Raw genomic sequence first — 23,267 nt, 5'->3', positions numbered from 1 at the left:
CCTTCACATGGTGTTCATCTTTATTGCCGTTAACTTAAAAAAATAATACAAGACTGGAATGCCTGGTATTTTTATGTCCCATGCAACTCATTACGTGGGGGACAAAACTATCTATCTGTAACCACTCAACCAATTTTACCACACTTGACTTGATAGGTTAAAGGTGTTTACAGTTCAGACAAATGTAAGGATTTATGTAACTCGATGTTTTATGATTATGGACAAAGAAAAAGCAAAATGAGATCAATGCACACAAACTAGTGCAATCTACATCTGGCAAAGAAATTTCTTCCAACTAGTGCTTGGATCAGTTTTCAATTTCAATGAGGATGATGGTTTGTTGTATGAAGAAGGCCTCTCTGTGATCTCGAGATGAAGAACAGCAAAAAAAACACTGTTTTCTTTTCGTTTGTTTTGTAAAGTGTGTGTGTGTGTAGTTGTTTTTGTCATGAATTTACACACCATGTCTCTTTTCCATTGAAAAGTGAAGCTAACGATATAAATATATCTATTTATTTCATTTCAGTTAAAAAATTGTACACATTTTTGATGATTCTATTCATTTTAGTTACTCTCACATTCCCATCATCATCTATTTCACTAAAAAGTTTACGAAGACCATCAAAATCATCACGAGATATAGCTAAATGCAAGTGTCTTAATTTCAGTCCACTCTTTGCTGCTCTCTCGCATAAAGACTTTGACATTACTGGTTCATCAGACATATAAACAGGTTTGAATGTTTTAAGTCGTGTTTCTTTACATCTAAATTCTGTAAGATAACTCTGAACATACTCTACAGTAAAACTGTGATTTATGATATCTTGAAGACTGACTTGCGAGTTTTTCATCAATATGTTCAAGAGTTGTACATCATCCACTGCATTGTGAGCATTATAACTTCTTTTTAAAATATCTTTTACAAGATTTTCTTGTTTATAAGACTTCCTACCAGGATATTTTTGTTTAAATATGTGAAGTGAATCTGAAAAACCAGAAACTTTGCGATGAAATTCATTCACGAGATTCACTGAGCTCAGTTGTGCAACAATAATTTTAGAGTCAAAAATTTTACAGTTATGAGCAACTAGGACTGCTTTATGTGGAAGCCATTTTATGAATTTTTCTAGACCCACAAATTTTGACAAAGTGTTAAGTTTCTGTCCTTTATAATATAGAAAGCGGCCATCACTATATAAGCCTGTAACTTCAGAAGCTTTTGGATCCATTGGTTTGGTTGGTAATATATATTCCTTGAATATTTGGAACTCCTTGTCTACAATTTGTGATGTTATCTCAACAACTTCAGCACATATTTGAACAATATCTGCATTATTACCTAAAAAAAGAAATATTTCAAAGATAGCTAAATTTTATAAAGAAATGACATATCTTTTAATAAAAATGTTTAATCCATTGTAACCAATCAAATTAACTAAAATATAACTTTCAAACCCTTCCATATTATTTTTTTTTGATACAGGTTGTGTTTGTTGCATCCTATCAAAATATTAATGAAGAGATAAACACCATTTTTAGTACCGTAGCTAACTTATCAATTTATATGTACTGGTAAGTTCATTATTCTTCACAAAAAGAATGAACACATATTATAAACATTGTATTTTTTGGCAAAGTAAATCACATCCACTATAATATCAAAGTGTTGGTGGTATAATGGCGAAGTAAATCACATCCACTATATATCAAAGTGTTGGTGGTATTTTGGTGAAGTAAATCACATCCACTATACATGTATATTAGAGTTTGGTGGTATTTTAGCAAAATAAATCACCATGACAACTATCAAGGTGTTGGTGGAATTTTGATGGTCTTTAAGTTTAAATTTATCTATACCATCTGTAACATCTAATGTAGATCTGTTTTTGGGGACAACCTATTGACTGAGAGGGTGTGCAGAAGGGTTTTTTGAAATACATATTCTGGCCTGAAAAAAATGCAGGAAATAATTGCATATAAAACCAAAATGAAATGGAAATGAGCATTCTATCCATGAAAAATCCTCTTGCACCCACTATAACATCAAATGGTTGTTCCCTGATACTAATTTAACACTCTGCTGTAAATAAATATTAATTGATATCCTCTCAGGTAAATGTAGATCACCTTCCTAGTCCATCAATGACCAAAAAGTCTGCAGAATCTAATAATTACCATTGGTGGATACAGAACTTTTCATAAAGGGGGGGTTGGGGCTCCAGTAGTCATGCTTTAGATAATCCTGAAATAATCATCCGATTTTTTTTCCACAAAAGGGGGAGGGGCACTGCTGGGTCCACCTATGATTAATTAAGCTTACCAAAACCTGTAGTTTCTAAATCAAATGTTACTACAGAAACATTACAGTCATCAGCATTCAAATCTATTGGTCTAGAAACAAGTGATTTTCTATATTCAGGAATAAAAGTCTCAACGTTTATGGTAGAAGGCACATGATATGAACCTTCTCTTTTAATACCAGCATCACAATTGTCATCTCCTGAAAATCAAATTAAAAATATTTATAAATTATTGCTATTTTGTGCATTTTTCCTTAGATCTTTTTTTTGTGATAATTTTTCATATGCTACTCACTTGAGATGGAAAATTATCGCTAGAAACTAAGCAGGCACGTGGCGTTGCTAGCGAAATTGACATGAAATTAACAAGGTGGCCATAGGTAAAATAGCGATAAACAGATTATCATTGGTCATCTCAACTCGATTGCCTTTCTCACGTTCACCGTCCCGGCTCAAGCGAGAAAATCAATCTTGTTGAGACGATCAACTATAATCTATAATTATAGTACATGTATACCCATAACAATAACACATGCAACAATGTGTTCTAGCTTTTTGGAATACTAAATCGATATTTTCATTTCAAAATAGATAGGTAAGCCCTTAGGATAACCATGAAAGTCTCCAAACTTTAAAGAGAATGGAAATGGGGATTATGTCAAAGAAACAACAACCCGACCAAAGAGCAGATTGTTTGGAAGACTTTATTAAAGACACTGTTCTATAAAATCAAGCAGTATTATAGAATTTTAATTTCAATCTTTTATAAAAGCTTTTTTTTATAAAATAAAATTAAATCAGTGGGAAAAAAAATGTAAAAAAGGTATATAGACATCTTCATGAAATAAACATTTGAGGCTTAAATACACATTCAAGTGAATATAAAAGTTGTGTAATGTATGCCATAAATTAAAAACCATAGGACAAGGATATGAACAAATATTGGTCACATATAGTTTTTAACAATGAGCAAATCCCGTACTATGGAGTACGCTGTAAATGTCCCTAGCATGACATAATGTGAAACAATCGAAATGAAAAAATTAAGAAACAGACTAACAAAGAACAAAAAACAAAAAACAAAAAACAAAGAAGGTTAATTAAATGGTTTTTTTTAACAATTTCTCTTAAGGATCTCTCTGTATAATATCTTATTTTTTGTTCCTATGCACTAATATTTCAGAAGCAAACATAATGCTTATTTTCTATATAAAAATAACATAATATGTATAATGTTGAGTTGAAAAAAAAATGTCTTTTCTTTCATAAAAATTTAAATTTAAATTTCTACTTCGTCTAAACCAACGAAGTCCACAAAAAATTGTAACTTATGAATAAAAATGTATCAGAAGTACATACCCAAGACATGTGATAAACGTCTTTCAGGTTTTCCTAGTTTCTGTGTTGATTTTTGGATTTTTGATCTTGGTGTCTGGGAAATGTCAAATGTTGTTGGTAATGATTTAATAGTTTGTAACTTTGCTGATGACTTGGATGTTTCTGTTGGTTCTGATTTTGAAGAAGATTCAAATGATGATGATTCCCAAGATCTTTCAAATACTGTGGTTGGTATCAAAGGTGTTCCAGATGCTGAAACTGAGTTGTGCATTGTTTCATATGGTGATGACTGAGATGTAGCATATGCTTTTATTGAAGCCTCTGATGTTCCAGATTTTGACCTTGATTTCTGTGCTGTACAAGTGTCGATAGCTTGTAATGATCTTTCTTTCTCTGGTGGCATTATCGGAGATGAGTGAGATATTCCAAAAGCTGAAGAGGTTATAGGACATTCCCTAGAATTCAAATTAATTGCCTCAGTTGTTCTTAGTTTTGAGATTTCAGCAGTTGCTATATCACCATTATTGGAGGCCCCAACGTTTGATGTTTGTTTTTGCATCATTGTAAACATTGGTGGTGCATTAGACATTTCAGGCTTCATTGTTGTAACCTGAGGCTGCCTAAATGGAGCTAATGATTTTTGGAATGTTCCAAATGTTTGTATGGGTGTTGAAGATGTTTTACATATTACTGATGATGATGTCTGAACATTTCCTAATGTCATTCTGTCTGTCTCTGATGTCTGATGTGTTCCATGAGTGTTGGATGATGTCCCAATTGATCCTGACGCTTCTATTGTTCCAAATGTTAAAGCCACAGAAGTGCTTGTTTTTGTTGCTGACATTCGATGTGTTCCAAATGCTGTAGTTGATAGCAGTGATGTGCTAGTAGTTGGTGCTGATGTCACCTGTGTTCCAAATGCTGGTGTTGATGGCAGTGATGTGATACTTCTTTGTGCTGATGTCAGATGTGTTCCAAATGCTGGTGTTGATAGCAGTGATGTGCTAGTTGTTGGTGCTGATATTGGATATGGTCCAAATACTGGTGGTGATATCAGTGATGTGCTACTTCTTTGTGCTGATGTCAGATGTGTTCCAAATGCTGGTATAGAAAGCATTGATATGCTAGTTGGTGTTGCTGAGGTCTTATCTGTTTTAATTGCTGGTTTTGATACCATTGAATTGGCAAATGTTGATGTCTGAGGATTTCCAAATGTAACTTTTGATACCAGAGATGTGGCAACTGTTGATGCTGATGTCAGAGGTGTTCCTAATGTTGGTATTGGTGGTTGAGGAGCTCTAAATGTTGGTGTTGAAACCCAAGATGTGGAATTTATTGGCAATGTTGACTGAGGAAGTCCAACTGATGGTGTTGATTTATTCGAATTTCCAATTAAAACTTCTGATGTCTCTGATTTTGTACAGAAAGATGTTGAAGCAAGTGATTTGCCAAATATGGTCTGAGATGCAGATGTTGATATCCAAGATGTGCTTAATGAAGGTGTTGATGTTCTAGGTATTGCTGCTGCCATTGGAGATATTAACCTGTTTTGTGTTGATGTTTCTGATATTTGAGATGCAAGTGCTGCTGTCTCGGATGTTCCCAATAATGGTGTCCTTGACAATCTTGAAGAAGAACTAAGTGTATCACATGTTATGGTATCTCCAGATGAGCTTTCCCTAGATTTGTTGTCTGAACTTTTGACCATGACTTCTGATTTGTCCTTGACAACATATTCCTTGGAAATTGTACTTTCATTGATTTCAGATGTTATTTCTGTCTCTAAAGGTTGCAATTCATAGTATTTGCTAAATGATGAACCATTTTGTTTTGGCAAATCTTTGCTATAAGTATATTTACAAGACTGGGGTTGATCTATTCTTTCAGATAGTTCTGTTAATCTTTTTTTCACTATAAATCCATTATTGTATAAGACTGACTTTCCTCCAAACTTGGCTGAACTATTGCTATTGCCTGTCAAATAGAATTCACTGCTTGATTTTGAATAACCATTTAGATGTGATGTCATATCAGATTTAGAACTTAAACCAGCCGATCCTATCTGGCAATCATCTAGAAATAAAGCAGAAGAATAATGACATATCATTGATGTATTACAATACGTAACAAAACACAAAAAAAAAACATTAAAAAAACCCAACCAAAACATAACAAAATATAACAAACAGAATAAAACATAACATGTCAGGACTTAATGCAAAAGTTAAAATATCCATGGAACCCTGTCTCTCACCTGTGATTGCTGCTGACAAGACGATGAGTAAAGAGAAAAGCTCACTGCGATCTTTTGGGTTTTTATCTGGTAATCATCTATTTTAGTTTGTGAAAGACTGCACAAAAGAAAAATTATCTTTCTGGACAAAATTGAGAGAAACACATCTTTCAAAGGCAATTGACAATTTTAGTTAAGTTAAAATTAGATATTATTTTGAGAGAAATAATGCTGTTTACAATTTATCTCTATCTATATTTATAGTTTTTGCAAAACACAAAAAATTGTCAAAATTAGTCTTTGAGGTCATGCATATGATAAAATATTAACTGTAATAACTAAAAACATACTTTTAGGGTCATGTGATCTAAAAGGCGGATCTTAAAGTTTTAGCATGGTGGAGAAGAAACAGTAGCAATTGGTAATGTTGTCAAGCTACAATATTTTAAATCTACCGTGGATTCATTTATTTTCATAATGTGAGGAAAATTTGCATGTTTGTGGATATTTAATTTCATAGTTTTGGCAAAGTCTGCATACATTCCATTGGAAAATTTGTAATTCCATGAACATTTAAATTTGTGGTTCCCCTGTACCCATGAAAATTGGTTTCCAACAAATATAAATGAATCCACAGTATCTAGTTTGAATTGCTTATAGTTTATAATTCATAAGACTTAACAGTAGTACATGTATTTACTAAAGTATAATAATCTCCTTTTATTTTTAATCATAATGAATATATTAGTTACCTTGTTCTTCTAATTCTTTATCAGTACTTGATGACACAAATGATAACTTGTCAATATTACTGTAATGACTCTCTTTCCCTACACTGTGACATTTATCTTTTTTAGACATATCATATAATGATATATCATTGTCTGTAGATGTTAGGTGGAACTCCTTAAAAGTAAAATAAATGATTTTATAAGTCAGGAATAAATGTTTGTTGTTCTTTTTGTATTCATGGGTTGCTGTCTAATTGTGATGTACACCAAATCATCTTTCAATTATATACTAAACTGGGGTTTTGTTTTGTCCTTTTTAAATGAATTTTCATCCTGTTACATTTATTTCATTGAAGGCTCTTTGAAATAATGTATGGTACAATGTAAATATAGATTCTGAAACTTTCTTACATTGGTACCAGTGGATTATAAGATTTATCCAATCAAAATAGTTAAATTATCGAAAAATTCCCAGTCTTGGGAGAAATTTAATAAAATTGATAAAATTATTGAGATTGGATAAATCTAATAATCCACTAGTAACTATGTAAGAATCTGTTTCTCTAATGAATAAATAAACAAATATCCCATTGAGTGCCTTCCACATTCCACAAGGTTGTCAATTTCATTAACATCTAATTGATCATTTTGATTTATTCAGTGAGCTTATAACGGTTATGACCTGAAAACTCATCCAATCATGTTCAGAGATCATCGGCTACAACACGTTGATGATTTTTTTTATACATTTGATTCAGAAAGGGTTAAATTGCTATAGAATTAATTAAACAAAAATACACTTACTTCGATTTCTGTTTTCAGTTTTTCCAATGTTCCCTCCATATTTTTGGCTCCCAAGCTAATGAGTAAATTACTGTTTATTGAGCTGGTTACATGTCTGGCTTGCATTTTCTGTCTTGTTGGAATCTATGAAGAATGGAAAATATTTTAATTGTAATTGATGCAAACCCACATTTCACTTTAATTTCTTGTTTATCTATAACTTTTCCTTCTATTTTTAATAATGATATATTTGGCTAGCACATCAATGCCGTTTTTTTGTTGCTTAATATAGAGAATGATAAATCACGAAAGCGTTTTCTTAATTACAAGTTTTTTGTTACTTAAAAACAAAAACTAACTACAATAGCAAGAGAAATCTACTCTACCTTATGTGGAGAACTGGGACTACAATTTTCATTCCATTTTCTTTTCTGTGGTGAACCTCTTCCAAATGTTGTACCAGGATGAAAATTTCTTTCAATTAATCTATTAGACAGTATTGTTGCACTCTCCTGAAAATAATGCTCATTACTTCAAATAATAGAATACAAAATATTCATTTATGTCTAATAAAAATTTATCTCATTCTGTATTTAAATGTTATCTGCCAAAAAAGTTGTAAGTCCATTTATCAGAAAAATATGGAAGAATAAAGAAAAAAACTTAAATTACGCTCTGGATTTTTCTCTATTGATCATAAAAAGCTTCTGTTTCATAAAATTCCATAATGACTTAAATAAGTTATTGATGTTAAAAAAAAACTTTAACCACATACTGAAACTAAATGTCATATTAATCTCCATGATCACTTCCTAAACAAAATATTGCAGGTTCAACAAAAATAAAATGGACTTACATCTGCTCTACTTGGAAATAAGTTCAGTCCTGAGCTGGACTTTTCTGTCAATGATGACTTCTTTGGCATTTTAGTATTGTACTGTGCTGACCAATTCATAATTTTTGGAGAATCTAGAAGTAAACAAAGTTTTACTCTAACAAAAAATGGATACATTTAAAAGTAAAATATATGTTTTAAATACATGTTTTGATATATAGTATCTTTCATGATGTGTCAGATAGCTCTGAAACAAAAAACTGAAATGAAGATATTGGTCACTAAGAAATTGGCAATAGTATATGTGAATATCATAACAACTATACAAAGGCCTCAACCTCATCCAGATTAATTGTTAAATGTGCACATACTAGATCTGCAATCACAAATTTTATGGAAGGTCTAAGAAGTTAATCCTGCAATGAAGTTGATCTAAAGCAACCAGAGCAAAGGACAAACTTAAAATGGTCAGTCCATATTTGATAAACACACCCTACCACTGACCATAAACATGTACCGGTATATACTTTCTAAAAAAATATCATTAGATAAAATTAGCACATGCATATCATGTACATGGTAGTATTTGTGAAGTATTTTTGCTACCTGAGTTATGCCAACCATTGTTATTCAGTTCTGTAAGTAATTTTTTCTCTTCAATGCTGGTTGGCTGATGTGGTTTCATTGAGGAATATCCACTTGAACACCCAGAATAATCACTAATGTTAGAAAAGTTGTCATCTAAAATAAAAATAAATCCTCATAAGCAATAGGCCTGACTGGGCTTTCTTTATATCGTCTTATATACTGTAAATTCAAAAATTATTGCATGCATTTATTATTGCAAATTTGTTATTTTAGGCTAAAATGCTAAAATGCAATTTTAATTTTTGCTATATTGCGAAAAATCCTGTATAATACATCTAAAAAAATTCAAGATGCAAGTTTAAATTAGTGCAATTATAACACTACCACATTTTTCACAATAATAAAAACATAGCAAAAATTTCTAAATTTTCAGTAGTATTAAAGGTAAGAAATTTGACAATATAAAAAAGAAGATGTGGTATGATTGCCAATGAGACAACTGTCCACAAGAGACCAAAATGACACAGACATTAACAACTATAGGTCACCGTACAGCCTTCAACAATGAGCAAAGCCCATACCGCATAGTCAGCTATAAAAGGCCCCGACATGATAATGTAAAACATTTCAAACGAGAAAACTAACGGCCTTATTTGTATAAAAAATTAACGAAAAACAAATATGTAACACAAAAACAAACAACAACCACTGAATTAAGGTAAGATTTTTGTGTGTATATTCATCATCAAACAAAATGATAGGGTTTAGATTTACTACAGATATGATACTGAAAGTCAACTTGATTGATGTGCATGGACATTTGCCGTACATAATAGTTTTCAATACATATTTGACAACAAATAAGGGAAAACCTCAATGTAAGATAAAGAATGGCTGGTGTCGTCAATTTCAATACAAATAACTTTCTTGTATGAGCTTTTTCTACATCACAAAATTGAAGTTCAGGTGTACTTCTATATATAAACCAATTGATTCCCTTTATAAACCTGTTAAATTTTCTGTTCTAAAGAATTTCATTTAGATAATCATGACATTTAATGTTTTTCGACATCACGCAAAATTTTTGATCATTAAGGATTTCAGACATATTTTTAACTATGAAACTGGTTTTTTTCTCTATTTCTTCCTATAAAGAGTCTTGACTATAAGTTTAATCATATATGTTGGTCTACTTTATTTTTTTTATAAAATATTTGAAATGTGATCTCAATATACCTTTCATTACGTAGGGACCTTCTACTTTAAATCTAGTAATGTTACAAGAATATCACAAATACTAATAGTTCCTTGATTTTATGCTTTTAAATCAGCTTATAAATTAAATACCCACTGAAGTAAGCCAAAGACAGCACCCAGCATTTAGAAGTAATGGCAGGACTGAGTCAATATAATGTGTCCTAGTATGGTGACATGCCTTCCTGTGGACTATTGTGAGATATCAGATTAAAAAAAAGGCTACATATTATGTCATTCTAGAACAAAGCAAGGTGCATAATCATGTTACATTGACATTTTCTCATCCTGATACACCTGTAATATTTGCCACTGGACATTAATCCACAATCCATCATAACCAATATAATAATGTTATTACCATTATCTATGTAATGGCCATCAATGTTTACTGTTTGTAATGGAAGCTGAGATGATGAGAATATACCAGTATTCTGAACAGGAATTTGATCTTGATGATGATGAATATCTTCTCTCGGCCCTGTGTGAGGAATAGATGTTGACTGGGGAAAACAGGTATCACTGCATCTGGAGTTATTTTTCTGGTTGCATGTATTTACTGGTGATCTTTCAACATTCTGATGTTGTTTGTCTCTATTTAATGTTTGTTTCTATGAAATTAAAAACAACATTATTGTCACAATAGAGTTTATATACTTTTGATTATTTATAGAAGTCTATTCCATCAAATTTTGGAGGATAAAATAAGGGCAAAATATATATATTGTAAAATGGTTGTATAGAAAAAATTATTACATGTCTAATTTCACTGAAAATTATTATCTCTGAAAACTACTAGGTAATAAGGGCAAAAGCAAAAACAATAACCAGATGCTCCGCAGGGCGTAGCTTTATACGACCGCAGAGGTTGAACCCTGAACAGTTGGGGCAAGTATGGACACAACATTCAAGCTGGATTCAGCTCTAAATTTGGATTGTGATTAAATAGTTGACACAGCATAGGTTTCTGACACAGAATGAATGTGTTCTAATGAACTTAAAATTTTTGTTTTCTCTTAGAGCAATTCACTATGCTGTTGAATATTAATCCTCTCAAAAAAATGTTTGAAGAAATTTTCTTTTTTATTTATGAAATTTCAAATGAGAAAAATTGAACCCAATTTTTTTAATCACATTCCCCTTTCCCTTATTTCAAAACTAATCTGAATTAAAATTTCTAATGGAGTTTGCAACAATAACTACTCATTTAAATACATCATAAAATATTAAGATGTAAAAAAACTGCTTGTTATCACTGAATGGTAAAGATTATTTTAATTTATCAGTTGGTAGTAAAAAGTGAATATACATTGTATATTGTATATAACAAAGATTTAAGTTGATTCTGGACAAAGAAAGATAACTCCAATTAAAAAAAATCTTGCTATTGCACAATATTTTGCAATTAGATATTTCTTGCTTACTATTCTGGACAAAGAAAGATAACTCTAATTAAAAAAAAATTTGCTATTTCACAATATTGTGCAATTAGATATTTCTTGCCATTGCGCAATACTGTGCAATTGAAAAGACTTGCTATTGCACAATACTTAATATAATAATTTTGGATCCGGATTTGGACCAACTTGAAAACTGGGCCCATAATAAAAAATCTAAGTACATTTTTGGATTCAGCATATCAAAGAACCCCAAGATTTCAATTTTTGTTAAAATCAGACTAAGTTGAATTTTGGACCCTTTGGACTTTAGTGTAGACCAATTTGAAAACAGGACCAAAAATGAAGAATCTACATACACAGTTAGATTTGGTATATCAAAGAACCCCATTTATTCAATTTTTGATGAAATCAAACAAAGTTTAATTTTGGACTTCGATTTGGACCAACTTGAAAACTATGCCAATAATCAAGAATCTAAGTACATTTTTAGATTCAGCATATCAAAGAACCTAACTGATTCATTTTTTGTCAAAATCAAACTAAGTTTAATTTTGGACCCTTTGGACCTTAATGTAGACCAATTTGAAAACGGGACCAAAGGTTAAGAATCTACATACACAGTCATGACAGTTAGATTCGGCATATCAAAGAACCCCAATTATTCAATTTTGATGAAATCAAACAAAGTTTAATTTTGGACCCTTTGGGCCCCTTATTCTGTTGGGACCAAAACTCCCAAAATCAATACCAACCTTCCTTTTATGGTCATAAACCTTGTGTTTAAATTTCATAGATTTCTATTTACTTATACTAACGTTATGGTGCGAAAACCAAGAATAATGCTTATTTGGGCCCTTTTTTGGCCCCTAATTCCTAAACTGTTGGGACCTAAACTCCCAAAATCAATACCAACCTTCCTTTTGTAGTCATTAACATTGTGTTTAAATTTCATTGATTTCTATTTACTTAAACTAAAGTTATTGTGCGAAAACCAAGAATAATGCTTATTTTGGCCCTTTTTTGGCCCCTAATTCCTAAACTGTTGAAACCAAAACTCCCAAAATCAATCCCAACCGTTCTTTTGTGGTCATAAACCTTGTGTCAAAATTTCATAGATTTCTATTAACTTAAACTAAAGTTATAGTGCGAAAACCAAGAAAATGCTTATTTGGGCCCTTTTTGGCCCCTAATTCCTAAAATGTTGGGACCAAAACTCCCAAAATCAATACCAACCTTCCTTTTGTGGTCATAAACCTTGTGTTAAAATTTCATAGATTTCCATTCACTTTTACTAAAGTTAGAGTGCGAAAACTAAAAGTATTCGGACGCAGGACGACGACGATGACGACGACGACGACGACGACGACGACGACGCCGACGCCGACGCCAACGTGATAGCAATATACGACGAAAAATTTTTCAAATTTTGCGGTCGTATAAAAACAATTCTGTTAACATGAGAAAAAAAAATATGGTTGGTTGGTTGTAAAAGAAGTATTGGTGTTGTCTGAGACTGACCCTTCTCCTCAATTTTTTCCTTGAATATCCCTCAGCAATTGAACATATAAAAGCAATATTTTGAATTGAGTAATATGGATGCCTATGACCATAGTCATTTTGATACACCTGTAAAAAGATGATACTTTTCAAGTTGTATTGGGGAAAAGAGGGAAAATTAATATAGTTATGGATGAAAGGAAGTGAAAATATAGAAGTGACCAATGATATTTTGGGGTTGAATCCTTTTTCATAAATATTAACATTCATCAGCCTCACAGCCCTCTTCCCAATTTGAGAAAATCTTTGGTTTACGTCTGAGAAACTTAAGAATTACTGTAAGGGAGATAACTGGAGGTATTATTCTATGAAAAAAAATATGAGAACTTCTGTCCTAATGACAGTAATTGGTTATAAATATTGTTTAAATTGTTATAAAACTATTAATATGTGTTCTATAAAGGAAAACAGAAATTCATTAGTTTAAAAACAAAATTTTGTAGTAAATTTAAAACATGATAATAAGGGGAGATAATATTAATTGTGTCTATCATTATGATTATCTCCCTTATATATTTGTTATGGTAAATATAATAAAATTATAAGCAGCCCCAGAGCCACAATTTATTGCTCAATACAAACAACCTTTCACCAACAATAAGTTAAAAATTTAACCATTTGATCAGTGCAACTTTGTAAAACATTTTAAAAGTAATTGATTTTATCGTGTGTTTTTCTATGTTGTGATGTTATACTATTGTTTCAGAAAAAGAAAGAAGGTTTGGTACCATTAAAATGTTAAATTCCGCTGCAAATGTTTGCACCTGTCAGGAATCTGGGGTCGGTTTCACAAAAAAAACTTACGACTAAGATTAGTCTTAAGTCATAAACCAAACAGTATACTTACGATTAATCTTAGTCATCAGTTTTTTTGTGAAATCGACTTCTGATGTACAGTAGTTGTCCTTTGTTTATGTAATTTATACGTGTTTCTGGTTTCTCGTTTTTTATAATGATTAGACTGTTGGTTTTCCCGTTTGAATGGTTTTACACTAGTAATTTTGGGGCCCTTTATAGCTTGTTGTTCGGTGTGAGACAAGGCTTCGTGTTGAAGGCCGTACATTGACCTTTAATGGTTTACTTTTATAAATTGTTATTTGGATGGAGAGTTGTCTCATTGGCACTCACACCACATCTTCTTATATCTAATCATTTGAATAATTAAACATATAAGAAGATGCGATATGAGTGCCAATGAGACTACTCTCCATCAAAGTCACAATTTGTAACAGTAAACCATTACAGGTCAAAGTACAGTCCTCAATACAGAGCCTTGGCTCACACCGAACAGCAAGTTATAAAAGGCCCCAAAAATGCCCTAGTGTACTAGCTTACTTGAAGAACTGTTCACTGAAGAACATTATGCAATGATTGTGTATAATGTTTATTGTTTCTTATTGGATGTTTGCTACTTCATGTAAACAAAACTCAGTTGAGAAATCTACTTTGTTTGCATTCCTAAAAGCTAAAGTTTGCTTAAAAGAGAAGGCAAATGTAGATTTTCAAGTCTTTGGTTAAATCTGACAGGGGATCAAATCCACAACCTCCTTCATTGACCCAATTAGATAATTGATTATTGTGGATAGTTGTTACAACATTATATATACAAGAATATGAAAAGATTTTATATATGATTATACAAAGGGGAACTTCAGCATCTACCATAGTAAAAGGCCATGTAATGTGTTAATTTTTGAGAGGTGGAACATTTTGATGCTTTAGTATTTTATACCTTACAGTCTTTACTAAAATCCTGTGTGTTTATATTTCCTGGTTTCAAAGTGATGTATCTGGTCAACCATGATGGTGTTAACAAATCTTTCAACGATCCAAATATGGACTGAAAAAAGAAATAAAATGAAAAGTCAGATATGCAAGTATTAGAAAGAGTTTGGAAATAACAAATGTATAAATATTCTTAAAAATTGATTTGTACTATAAACTGGAAAATCTCTTTATTAAAAGGATCATAATGTGTGAACAATTTTGGATTGACTGAACTAAATTGATAGAAAACTTTCAATCCCTTCTAAACAGACCTTTTGTAATGAATCTGTTTAGATCAACCTTCTGTGTACAGCTTTATACATCTATGGATCGAGCATTGACTTGTAATGTATAATTTATAAAAAAGTTTTTATCGATTTGAGAATGCTGAAAGATCAATTTTGTAATCAACCTCTTTCATATCTCTTAATGTCTAACATAACTAATAAATACCCTTGTTCTTGTGTCTTCCTCCTGTGGTTCTTTAGGCTCATGCTGTTCTTCAGTGGTGAAAAGTCTGGATAACCATTTTGGAGTTATCAAATCTTTTACAGTTCTAAATATTGACTGAAAACAGAGTAAAACTGTATACTGTGAAAGTACTTTAATTCGTGGGTATTAATTTTCGTGGTTTGAGCAATATTTACATGTTCGTGGGTTTTTTAATTCGTGGATTTTAGTTTCCTAAAAAAAATAAAATTGAAAAATTGAAGCCTTTAGAAACGAGGGTTACAAATAGTCTAGATTGAAGGAAAGTGCAATTGACCTACAGAAAAAAATTGACCCGTGTAAATTGTAGTGATAACACCAATTAACCCATGATAAAGTGATCAACAGATTAAAGACCATCAAAAGTTTAATTAGGCCATTAACATGTCACCTAAAGAAAACAGTAACATAAACAAATGCTATGAATTGTCAAATAATTCTTATCAAAATAAAGACCAGCATAATTTTTTTATTTCTTATATGTACGAGAACTATGAGGATATAAAATGAACACTTTATCATACTAGCATATCAATACCGGAGATCTGACTTTCATTGATCAAAAACAAAAGTTGTACATTTTAGGTTATTAAAGATTAAATGGGTATAATCCTGCATGCGGTTGTAGTTCTGTGCCTGCTATTAAAGTATTCTCATAGTTGGTGCTATTCAATATCTTCTCTTAGACTAGATCATACATGTCATATCAGTAGTCAAACCTACCGATTGGGATCTTTCCAGGTCTTGATTTAGACAATGGTTATTTTATTTCGTTGGACACTTAAATTCGTGGATAAAGTCATCCACGAAAACCACGAAAATTGGTACCCCACGAATAAAAGTACTTTCACAGTACTAGAAATGTGTATTTGTTGAACCACTTACAATGTGGGTTTTTTTGGCTAAGAAAGTAATTTTGTTTTTTATTTTTAAGAATGTTTGTAGATCTTTGTAAGCTTACATTTTCCATGCAGTGTGAGAATTTCTAGGATAGAAAATGTTCTAGCCACAGTACAGTGTACCTCTAAGCAAGGTTTTATATGCATGATATAGTTAATTCACTTCATTGTTTCTCCTTTTGACTTATATTTTACATGCACTGGAATGTCTTGAAACAACAAACATAAAGAATAAACAGCTGCACCATGAGCCCATGATACGCCCGTCATCTTGTGTGCAAGAATCATAAATAGTTTCAAAGATACAGCGTGACATGTGAAAACCCACCTTTTTTTAACAAAAAACTTAATATTTTTTAAATATAATTTTGAATCATCACCAAAAAGTATACAGATCTTAAGATGAATATAACTAAGAAGTGTGTGAAGTTTTAAGCAATATCATAAATTGTTTTTGAGATACAGTGCAACATGTGAAAAATTACACACCCTTTTTTTATTTACAAAGTCCCGTAACTCATAAAGTTTTAATCTTATTTTCACCAAAAAGTATACAGATTGTTTGACCATTATAAGGAACAACTGTATTAAGTTTCATGAAATTTGGATGAGTCGTTCTCAAGTTACAGTGCGACATGTTTACGCCAGACATTTGTATACCATAATACGTCCCGTTAAAATTTTGACGGGCGTATAAAAAGCTTTATTTGCCTTTATCAATTCCTTTTAAAATGATCTTGTATATAGACATGAACATCCATTTTCTATTAATTATTTTTACTGTTTTTGTATGTGTTTTGTAACTGCTGCACAGTGGCGGATCCAGAACTTTTCATAAGGGGCGGGCCTGCTGACTGACCTAAGGGGGGAAGGGCGCTCCAGTCAAGCTTCAGTGATTCCCTATATAATCTACAAAAATTTTCCCACAAAAAGGGGGCCCAGGCCCTAGGGTCCCCCCTGGATCCGCCTATGCTGCATCTATCATGTCTATAGTCCTAGCCAATCTAGCAATTTTTAAAAAATAAAATTCGATCAACATGATAAATGGGTAGGCTACCAATACTAGCACTATAGTTATTGTGAAGATTTACAAGTATGTTAACAGCCTCGGAAAAAGAGCAACAGTTAACACATGTGCAATATGTTGGAATGAAATATTAAAGAAAAGCTTCAACTCTGAAGAAAAGAAAAGAAAAAGGGGGACAATATTTAGCTAATTGTTGAATGTAGCATAGTCCTCAATACTTACTTTTCGTTCACATGGTTTGAGAATGCCATGTCGGAATTTGCTATTCCTCTTCATGACAACTATATTCTTGATCAGTCTTCTTTGTCCATCTAGTGTTCTTCTGCAATTACTCTTACATCCCTGGCGGTAGCATATCGAATTAAATAAAAAATATATGTGCATTTTCTGGTCTTTTTATGGAACAACTTTCACTTTCACTTTCACTTTCATTTTGGTTATTATAAGTGATATATATGATTGCGGTATGTATCATTGGAAGAATGTCATAAAAAAAGTAACTGGGAAACAAAATCACGATATTATAGAAGCAATGGCTAACTTTTACTGTTTCTTTCTTTTTGTTTGTTTAAAGATTTTCTTTAGGATTCATTCAAATGTTTTAAATTTAAAAGGTTTGATAAATTTAATTATGTCATAGAAATATGATTATCATAGTCATTAGTGTGACCTGTATACCAGACTTTTCCCCGTTTACCGCATGGAGAATCCATGGAGCATGTATGCTAGATGTATGCACATCTTCTTTTTTTTTATATGTCTTGCCTTATGACACATCAGTTACTTTGAAGATCAATCATGGAAGGCAAAGGAATTAGACGTTTTATTTGGTTGAAAACTAATTGTTTAAAAAAGACAATAACAAGAATGTGTCCCCAGTACACGAATGCCGCACTCGCACTATCATTTTCTATGTTCAGTGGACCGTGAAATTGGGGTAAACCCTCTAATTTGGCATTAAAATTTAAAAGATCATATCATAGGGAACATGTATACTAAGTTTGAAGTTGATTGGACTTCAACTTCATCAAAAACTACCTTGACCAAAAACTTTAACCTGAAGCGGGACAGACGGACGAACGAACGAACAGACGGACGAACGAACGAACGGACGAACGGACGCACAGACCAGAAAACATAATGCCCCTCTACTATCGTAGGTGGGGCATAAAAATAACCAAATATTGTGGGCAGTACGTCAGTCAACAGACAAAATCAAACACCAACACCCTACTACTCCAAATATATAGACGTTCGAACTACAGAGAAAGGCAAATAACAGACAAAGACAAGTCAACAAAGACCGGCAAAGGACAGAAAAAGACAAACAACAGAGGAAGACAAACCAATAAAGACAAACGATAGACAAAGACAAACCAACAGACAAAGACAAGCCACAAAGACAAACCACAAAGACAAATCAACAAAGACAAGCCACATAGACAAACCAACAGACAAAGACAAGCCACAAAGACAAACAAACAGACAAAGACAGGCCACAAAGACAAACGATAGACAAAACAGGCCACAAAGACAAACGATAGACAAGGACAAGCCACAAAGACAAACCAACAAAGACAAGCCACAAAAACAAACCAACAGTCAAAGACAAGCCACAAAGACAAACAAACAGACAAAGACAAGCCACAAAGACAAACGATAGACAAAACAGGCCACAAAGACAAACGATATACAAGGACAAGCCACAAAGACAAACCAACAAAGACAAGCCACAAAAACAAACCAACAGTCAAAGACAAGCCACAAAGACAAACAAACAGACAAAGATAAGCCATAAAGACAAACGATAGACAAAACAGGCCACAATGATAAACGATAGACAAAGACAAGCCACAAAGACAAACCAACAGACAAAGACAAGCCACAAAGACAAACCAACAGACAAAGACAAGCCACAAGGACAAACAAACAGACAAAGACAAGCCATAAAGACAAACGATAGACAAAACAGGCCACAAAGACAAATCAACAAAGACAAGCCACAAAGACAAACAAACAGACAAAGACAAGCCAACAAAGACAAACCAATAGACAAGTCACAAAGACAAACGATAGATAAAGACAAGCCACAAAGACAAACCAACAAAGACAAACCAATAGACAAAGACAAGCCACAAAGACAAACGATAGATAAAGACAAGCCACAAAGACAAACCAACAAAGACAAACCAATAGACAAAGACAAGCCACAAAGACAAACGATAGATAAAGACAAGCCACAAAGACAACCGATAGATAAAGACAAGCCACAAAGACAAACCAACAAAGACAAACCAATAGACAAGTCACAAAGACAAACGATAGATAAAGACAAGCCACAAAGACAAACGATAGATAAAGACAAGCCACAAAGACAAACGATAGATAAAGACAAGCCACAAAGTCAAACCAACAAAGACAAACCAATAGACAAGTCACAAAGACAAACGATAGATAAAGACAAGCCACAAAGACAAACGATAAATAAAGACAAGCCACAAAGACAAACCAACAAAGACAAACCAATAGACAAAGACAAGCCACAAAGACAAACGATAGATAAAGACAAGCCACAAAGACAAACCAACAAAGACAAACCAATAGACAAAGACAAGCCACAAAGACAAACGATAGATAAAGACAAGCCACAAAGACAAACGATAGATAAAGACAAGCCACAAAGACAAACCAACAAAGACAAACCAATAGACAAAGACAAGCCACAAAGACAAACGATAGATAAAGACAAGCCACAAAGACAAACGATAGATAAAGACAAGCCACAAAGACAAACCAACAAAGACAAACCAATAGACAAGTCACAAAGACAAACCAACAAAGACAAACGATAGATAAAGACAAGCCACAAAGACAAACCAACAAAGACAAACCAATAGACAAAGACAAGCCACAAAGACAAACGATAGATAAAGACAAGCCACAAAGACAAACGATAGATAAAGACAAGCCACAAAGACAAACCAACAAAGACAAACCAATAGACAAGTCACAAAGACAAACCAACAAAGACAAACGATAGATAAAGACAAGCCACAAAGACAAACCAACAAAGACAAACCAATAGACAAAGACAAGCCACAAAGACAAACGATAGATAAAGACAAGCCACAAAGACAAACCAACAAAGACAAACCAATAGACAAAGACAAGCCACAAAGACAAACGATAGATAAAGACAAGCCACAAAGACAAACGATAGATAAAGACAAGCCACAAAGACAAACGATAGATAAAGACAAGCCACAAAGACAAACCAACAAAGACAAACCAATAGACAAGTCACAAAGACAAACGATAGATAAAGACAAGCCACAAAGACAAACGATAGATAAAGACAAGCCACAAAGACAAACGATAGATAAAGACAAGCCACAAAGTCAAACCAACAAAGACAAACCAATAGACAAGTCACAAAGACAAACGATAGATAAAGACAAGCCACAAAGACAAACGATAAATAAAGACAAGCCACAAAGACAAACCAACAAAGACAAACCAATAGACAAAGACAAGCCACAAAGACAAACGATAGATAAAGACAAGCCACAAAGACAAACGATAGATAAAGACAAGCCACAAAGACAAACCAACAAAGACAAACCAATAGACAAGTCACAAAGACAAACCAACAAAGACAAACGATAGATAAAGACAAGCCACAAAGACAAACCAACAAAGACAAACCAATAGACAAGTCACAAAGACAAACCAACAAAGACAAGCCACAAAGACAAACCAACAGAAAAAGACAAAAAACAGACGAAAACAAACAACAGTCGAAGACAAACGACAGACGAAGACAAACCAACAAAAGCAAACGTACAAAGACAAACAACAACGAACATCACTTGTTCCAAATTGCCTGACTTGACAAAACGCGGAATGGTTACAGTACTTTTATAGGCTAACGTATTTTGATGGGCATTAGCATTTGAAATATGCAACATATATTTTTATTCAATATTATTATCATTTTTGCAAATGTCCAAATAGTCAACATTATAGCCGATTTGTTATTCGCTTAAATAGATGCGGAAGAAACCAAAGGACTACTAGTATTCAAACTCGTAAGTCGAAGAAACAATTGGGAAGCTGAAATCATCTCTTTTGTATCAAATGTTGGTTCAACCGACATTTATAAGTCAATTTCTATATGTATGTCAAGATACGAGGTAAAGATCTTAACTATATATGTTGTATCCTTTATTTCAAGTTCGATGGTATATATAGATGTTCAACATAGTCATTCATTCACATAACTTGGAATAGCTAAGAATAATGCTAGCATTTTCTTATTCTCCTTAGAAGCTGTGGAAAGAAGTCTACTATATATGAGTAAATGAACAAGCCGTCAAGAAGATGAGAACAAGGTTATTAGTTTAAAACGTATACGAAACAAAGATGATGACAATCAAGAATTCAAGCATCTTGACAGTGTCAGTTTTGGAGAACGTTTTGCTTGAATCAGGGGACGTATTGAATGGATTAAAGAATAAGAATAAAAATAAGAATTTTATTAGTCTAAATCCAAACAATATGATTGTTACTAAAATAACAGATTAAAAGAACATACCGAAAAAGTATAAGCAACCATTCGGCTTTATACTCTTAACATATTTATTTATGGATGGGAATTTTGGGAACAAACAAAACTAGAGGCTCTTAAGAGCCTGTGTCGCTCACCTTGGTTTATGTGCATATTTAACAAAAGACACAGATGGATTAATGACAAAATTGTGTTTTGGTGATGGTGATGTGTTTGTAGATCTTACTTTACTGAACAATCTTGCTACTTACAATTATCTTCATTTATAATGAACTTGGCCCATTAGTTACAGAGGAAAATATTTTGTTAAAAATTTACAAAAATTTACAAAATTTACGAAAATTGTTAAAAAATGACTGTAAAGGTCAACAACTCCTTAAGGGTCAACTGACCATTTTGGTCATGTTGACTTATTAGTAGATCTTACTTTGCTGAACAGTATTACTGTTTACAGGTTATCTCTATCTACAACAACATTCAAGATAATAACCAAAAACGGCAAAATTTCCTTAATCATTACCAATTCAGGGGCAGCAACCCAACAACCTGTTGTCCGATTCGTCTTAAAATTTCAGATCATAGATCTTGACTTGATTAACAATTTAATCCATGTCCGATTGCTCTAAATGCTTTGGTTTCAGAGTTATAAGCCAAAATCTTCATTTTAACCCTATGTTCTACTTTTCGCCATGGTGGCAATCTTAGTTAGTTTGCTGGGTCAACGCACACATTTTTTGAACTAGATACCTCAATGATGATTGTGGCCAAGTATGGTTAAATTTGGTCCAGTACTTTCAGAGGAGAAAATTTTTGTAAAAGATTACAAAAATTTACGAAAAATTGGTAAAAAATGACTATAAAGGGCAATAACTCCTTACAGAATGACGAAATTACGGAATATCGGAATTACGGATTTCGGAATTTCGGACAAGGGTAAAACTATATGGCCCGACAACTTCGCTGCGGGGCCATAAAAATATTCAAGATAATAACCAAAAACGGTAAAATTTCCTTAAAAATTACCAATTAAGGGGCAGCAATCCAACAACCGGTTGTCTGATTCATCTGAAAATTTATGGACAGATAGATCTTGACTGGATGAACAATTCAACTCAGTCAGATTTGCTCAAAATGCTTTGGTTTCAGAGTTAGAAGCTAAAATCTACATTTTACCCCTATGTTCAATTTGTAGCCATGGCGACCATGTTGGTTGTTTGGCTGGGTCACCCGACACATTTTTAAAAAAAGATACTCTATTGAATATTGATGCCAAGTTTGGTTAAATTTGGCCCTTTAGTTTCAGAGAAATAGATTTTTGTAAAAGATTACAAAAATTTACGAAAAATTGGTAAAAAATTACTATAAAGGACAATAACTCCCTAAGGGGTCAACTGACCACTTTGGTCATATTGACTTATTTGTAGATCTTACTTTACTGAATAGTATTGCAGTTTACAGTTTATCCCTATCTATAATAATATTCAAGATATTAACCAAAA

The 23,267-nt window shown here is 32.6% G+C and overlaps 3 protein-coding genes across 3 annotated transcripts; 1 reads left to right on the top strand and 2 right to left on the bottom strand.

Moving 5' to 3' along the window:
• Nucleotides 1–497: 497 nt before the first annotated feature.
• LOC139530023 (uncharacterized) lies at nt 498–5,711 on the bottom strand. Its single transcript, XM_071326053.1, has 3 exons — nt 3,660–5,711; nt 2,321–2,500; nt 498–1,339 (listed from the first exon to the last, which is right to left on the bottom strand). Exons 1-3 carry the CDS (start codon nt 5,665–5,667, stop codon nt 513–515), a joined length of 3,015 nt encoding a protein of 1,004 aa, XP_071182154.1. The 5' UTR covers nt 5,668–5,711; the 3' UTR covers nt 498–512.
• An 889-nt stretch (nt 5,712–6,600) lies between these two features.
• On the bottom strand, nt 6,601–17,568 carry LOC139530014 (uncharacterized). The gene is made up of 9 exons (XM_071326041.1): nt 17,424–17,568; nt 15,240–15,353; nt 14,752–14,859; nt 10,424–10,673; nt 8,827–8,961; nt 8,242–8,354; nt 7,772–7,897; nt 7,407–7,529; nt 6,601–6,777 (listed from the first exon to the last, which is right to left on the bottom strand). Exons 1-9 carry the CDS (start codon nt 17,475–17,477, stop codon nt 6,616–6,618), a joined length of 1,185 nt encoding a protein of 394 aa, XP_071182142.1. The 5' UTR covers nt 17,478–17,568; the 3' UTR covers nt 6,601–6,615.
• Nucleotides 17,569–17,845: 277 nt separating this feature from the next.
• LOC139511652 (uncharacterized) lies at nt 17,846–18,864 on the top strand. Its single transcript, XM_071298659.1, has 2 exons — nt 17,846–17,932; nt 18,484–18,864. Exons 1-2 carry the CDS (start codon nt 17,846–17,848, stop codon nt 18,862–18,864), a joined length of 468 nt encoding a protein of 155 aa, XP_071154760.1.
• The last annotated feature ends 4,403 nt before the right edge of the window (nt 18,865–23,267 follow it).

Source organism: Mytilus edulis, chromosome 1 (assembly GCF_963676685.1).
Source record: "Mytilus edulis chromosome 1, xbMytEdul2.2, whole genome shotgun sequence".
NCBI classification, from domain to species: Eukaryota; Metazoa; Mollusca; class Bivalvia; order Mytilida; family Mytilidae; genus Mytilus; species Mytilus edulis.
Note: the sequence above shows the minus strand (reverse complement) of the source record. Positions and strands in the feature narration are given on the sequence as shown.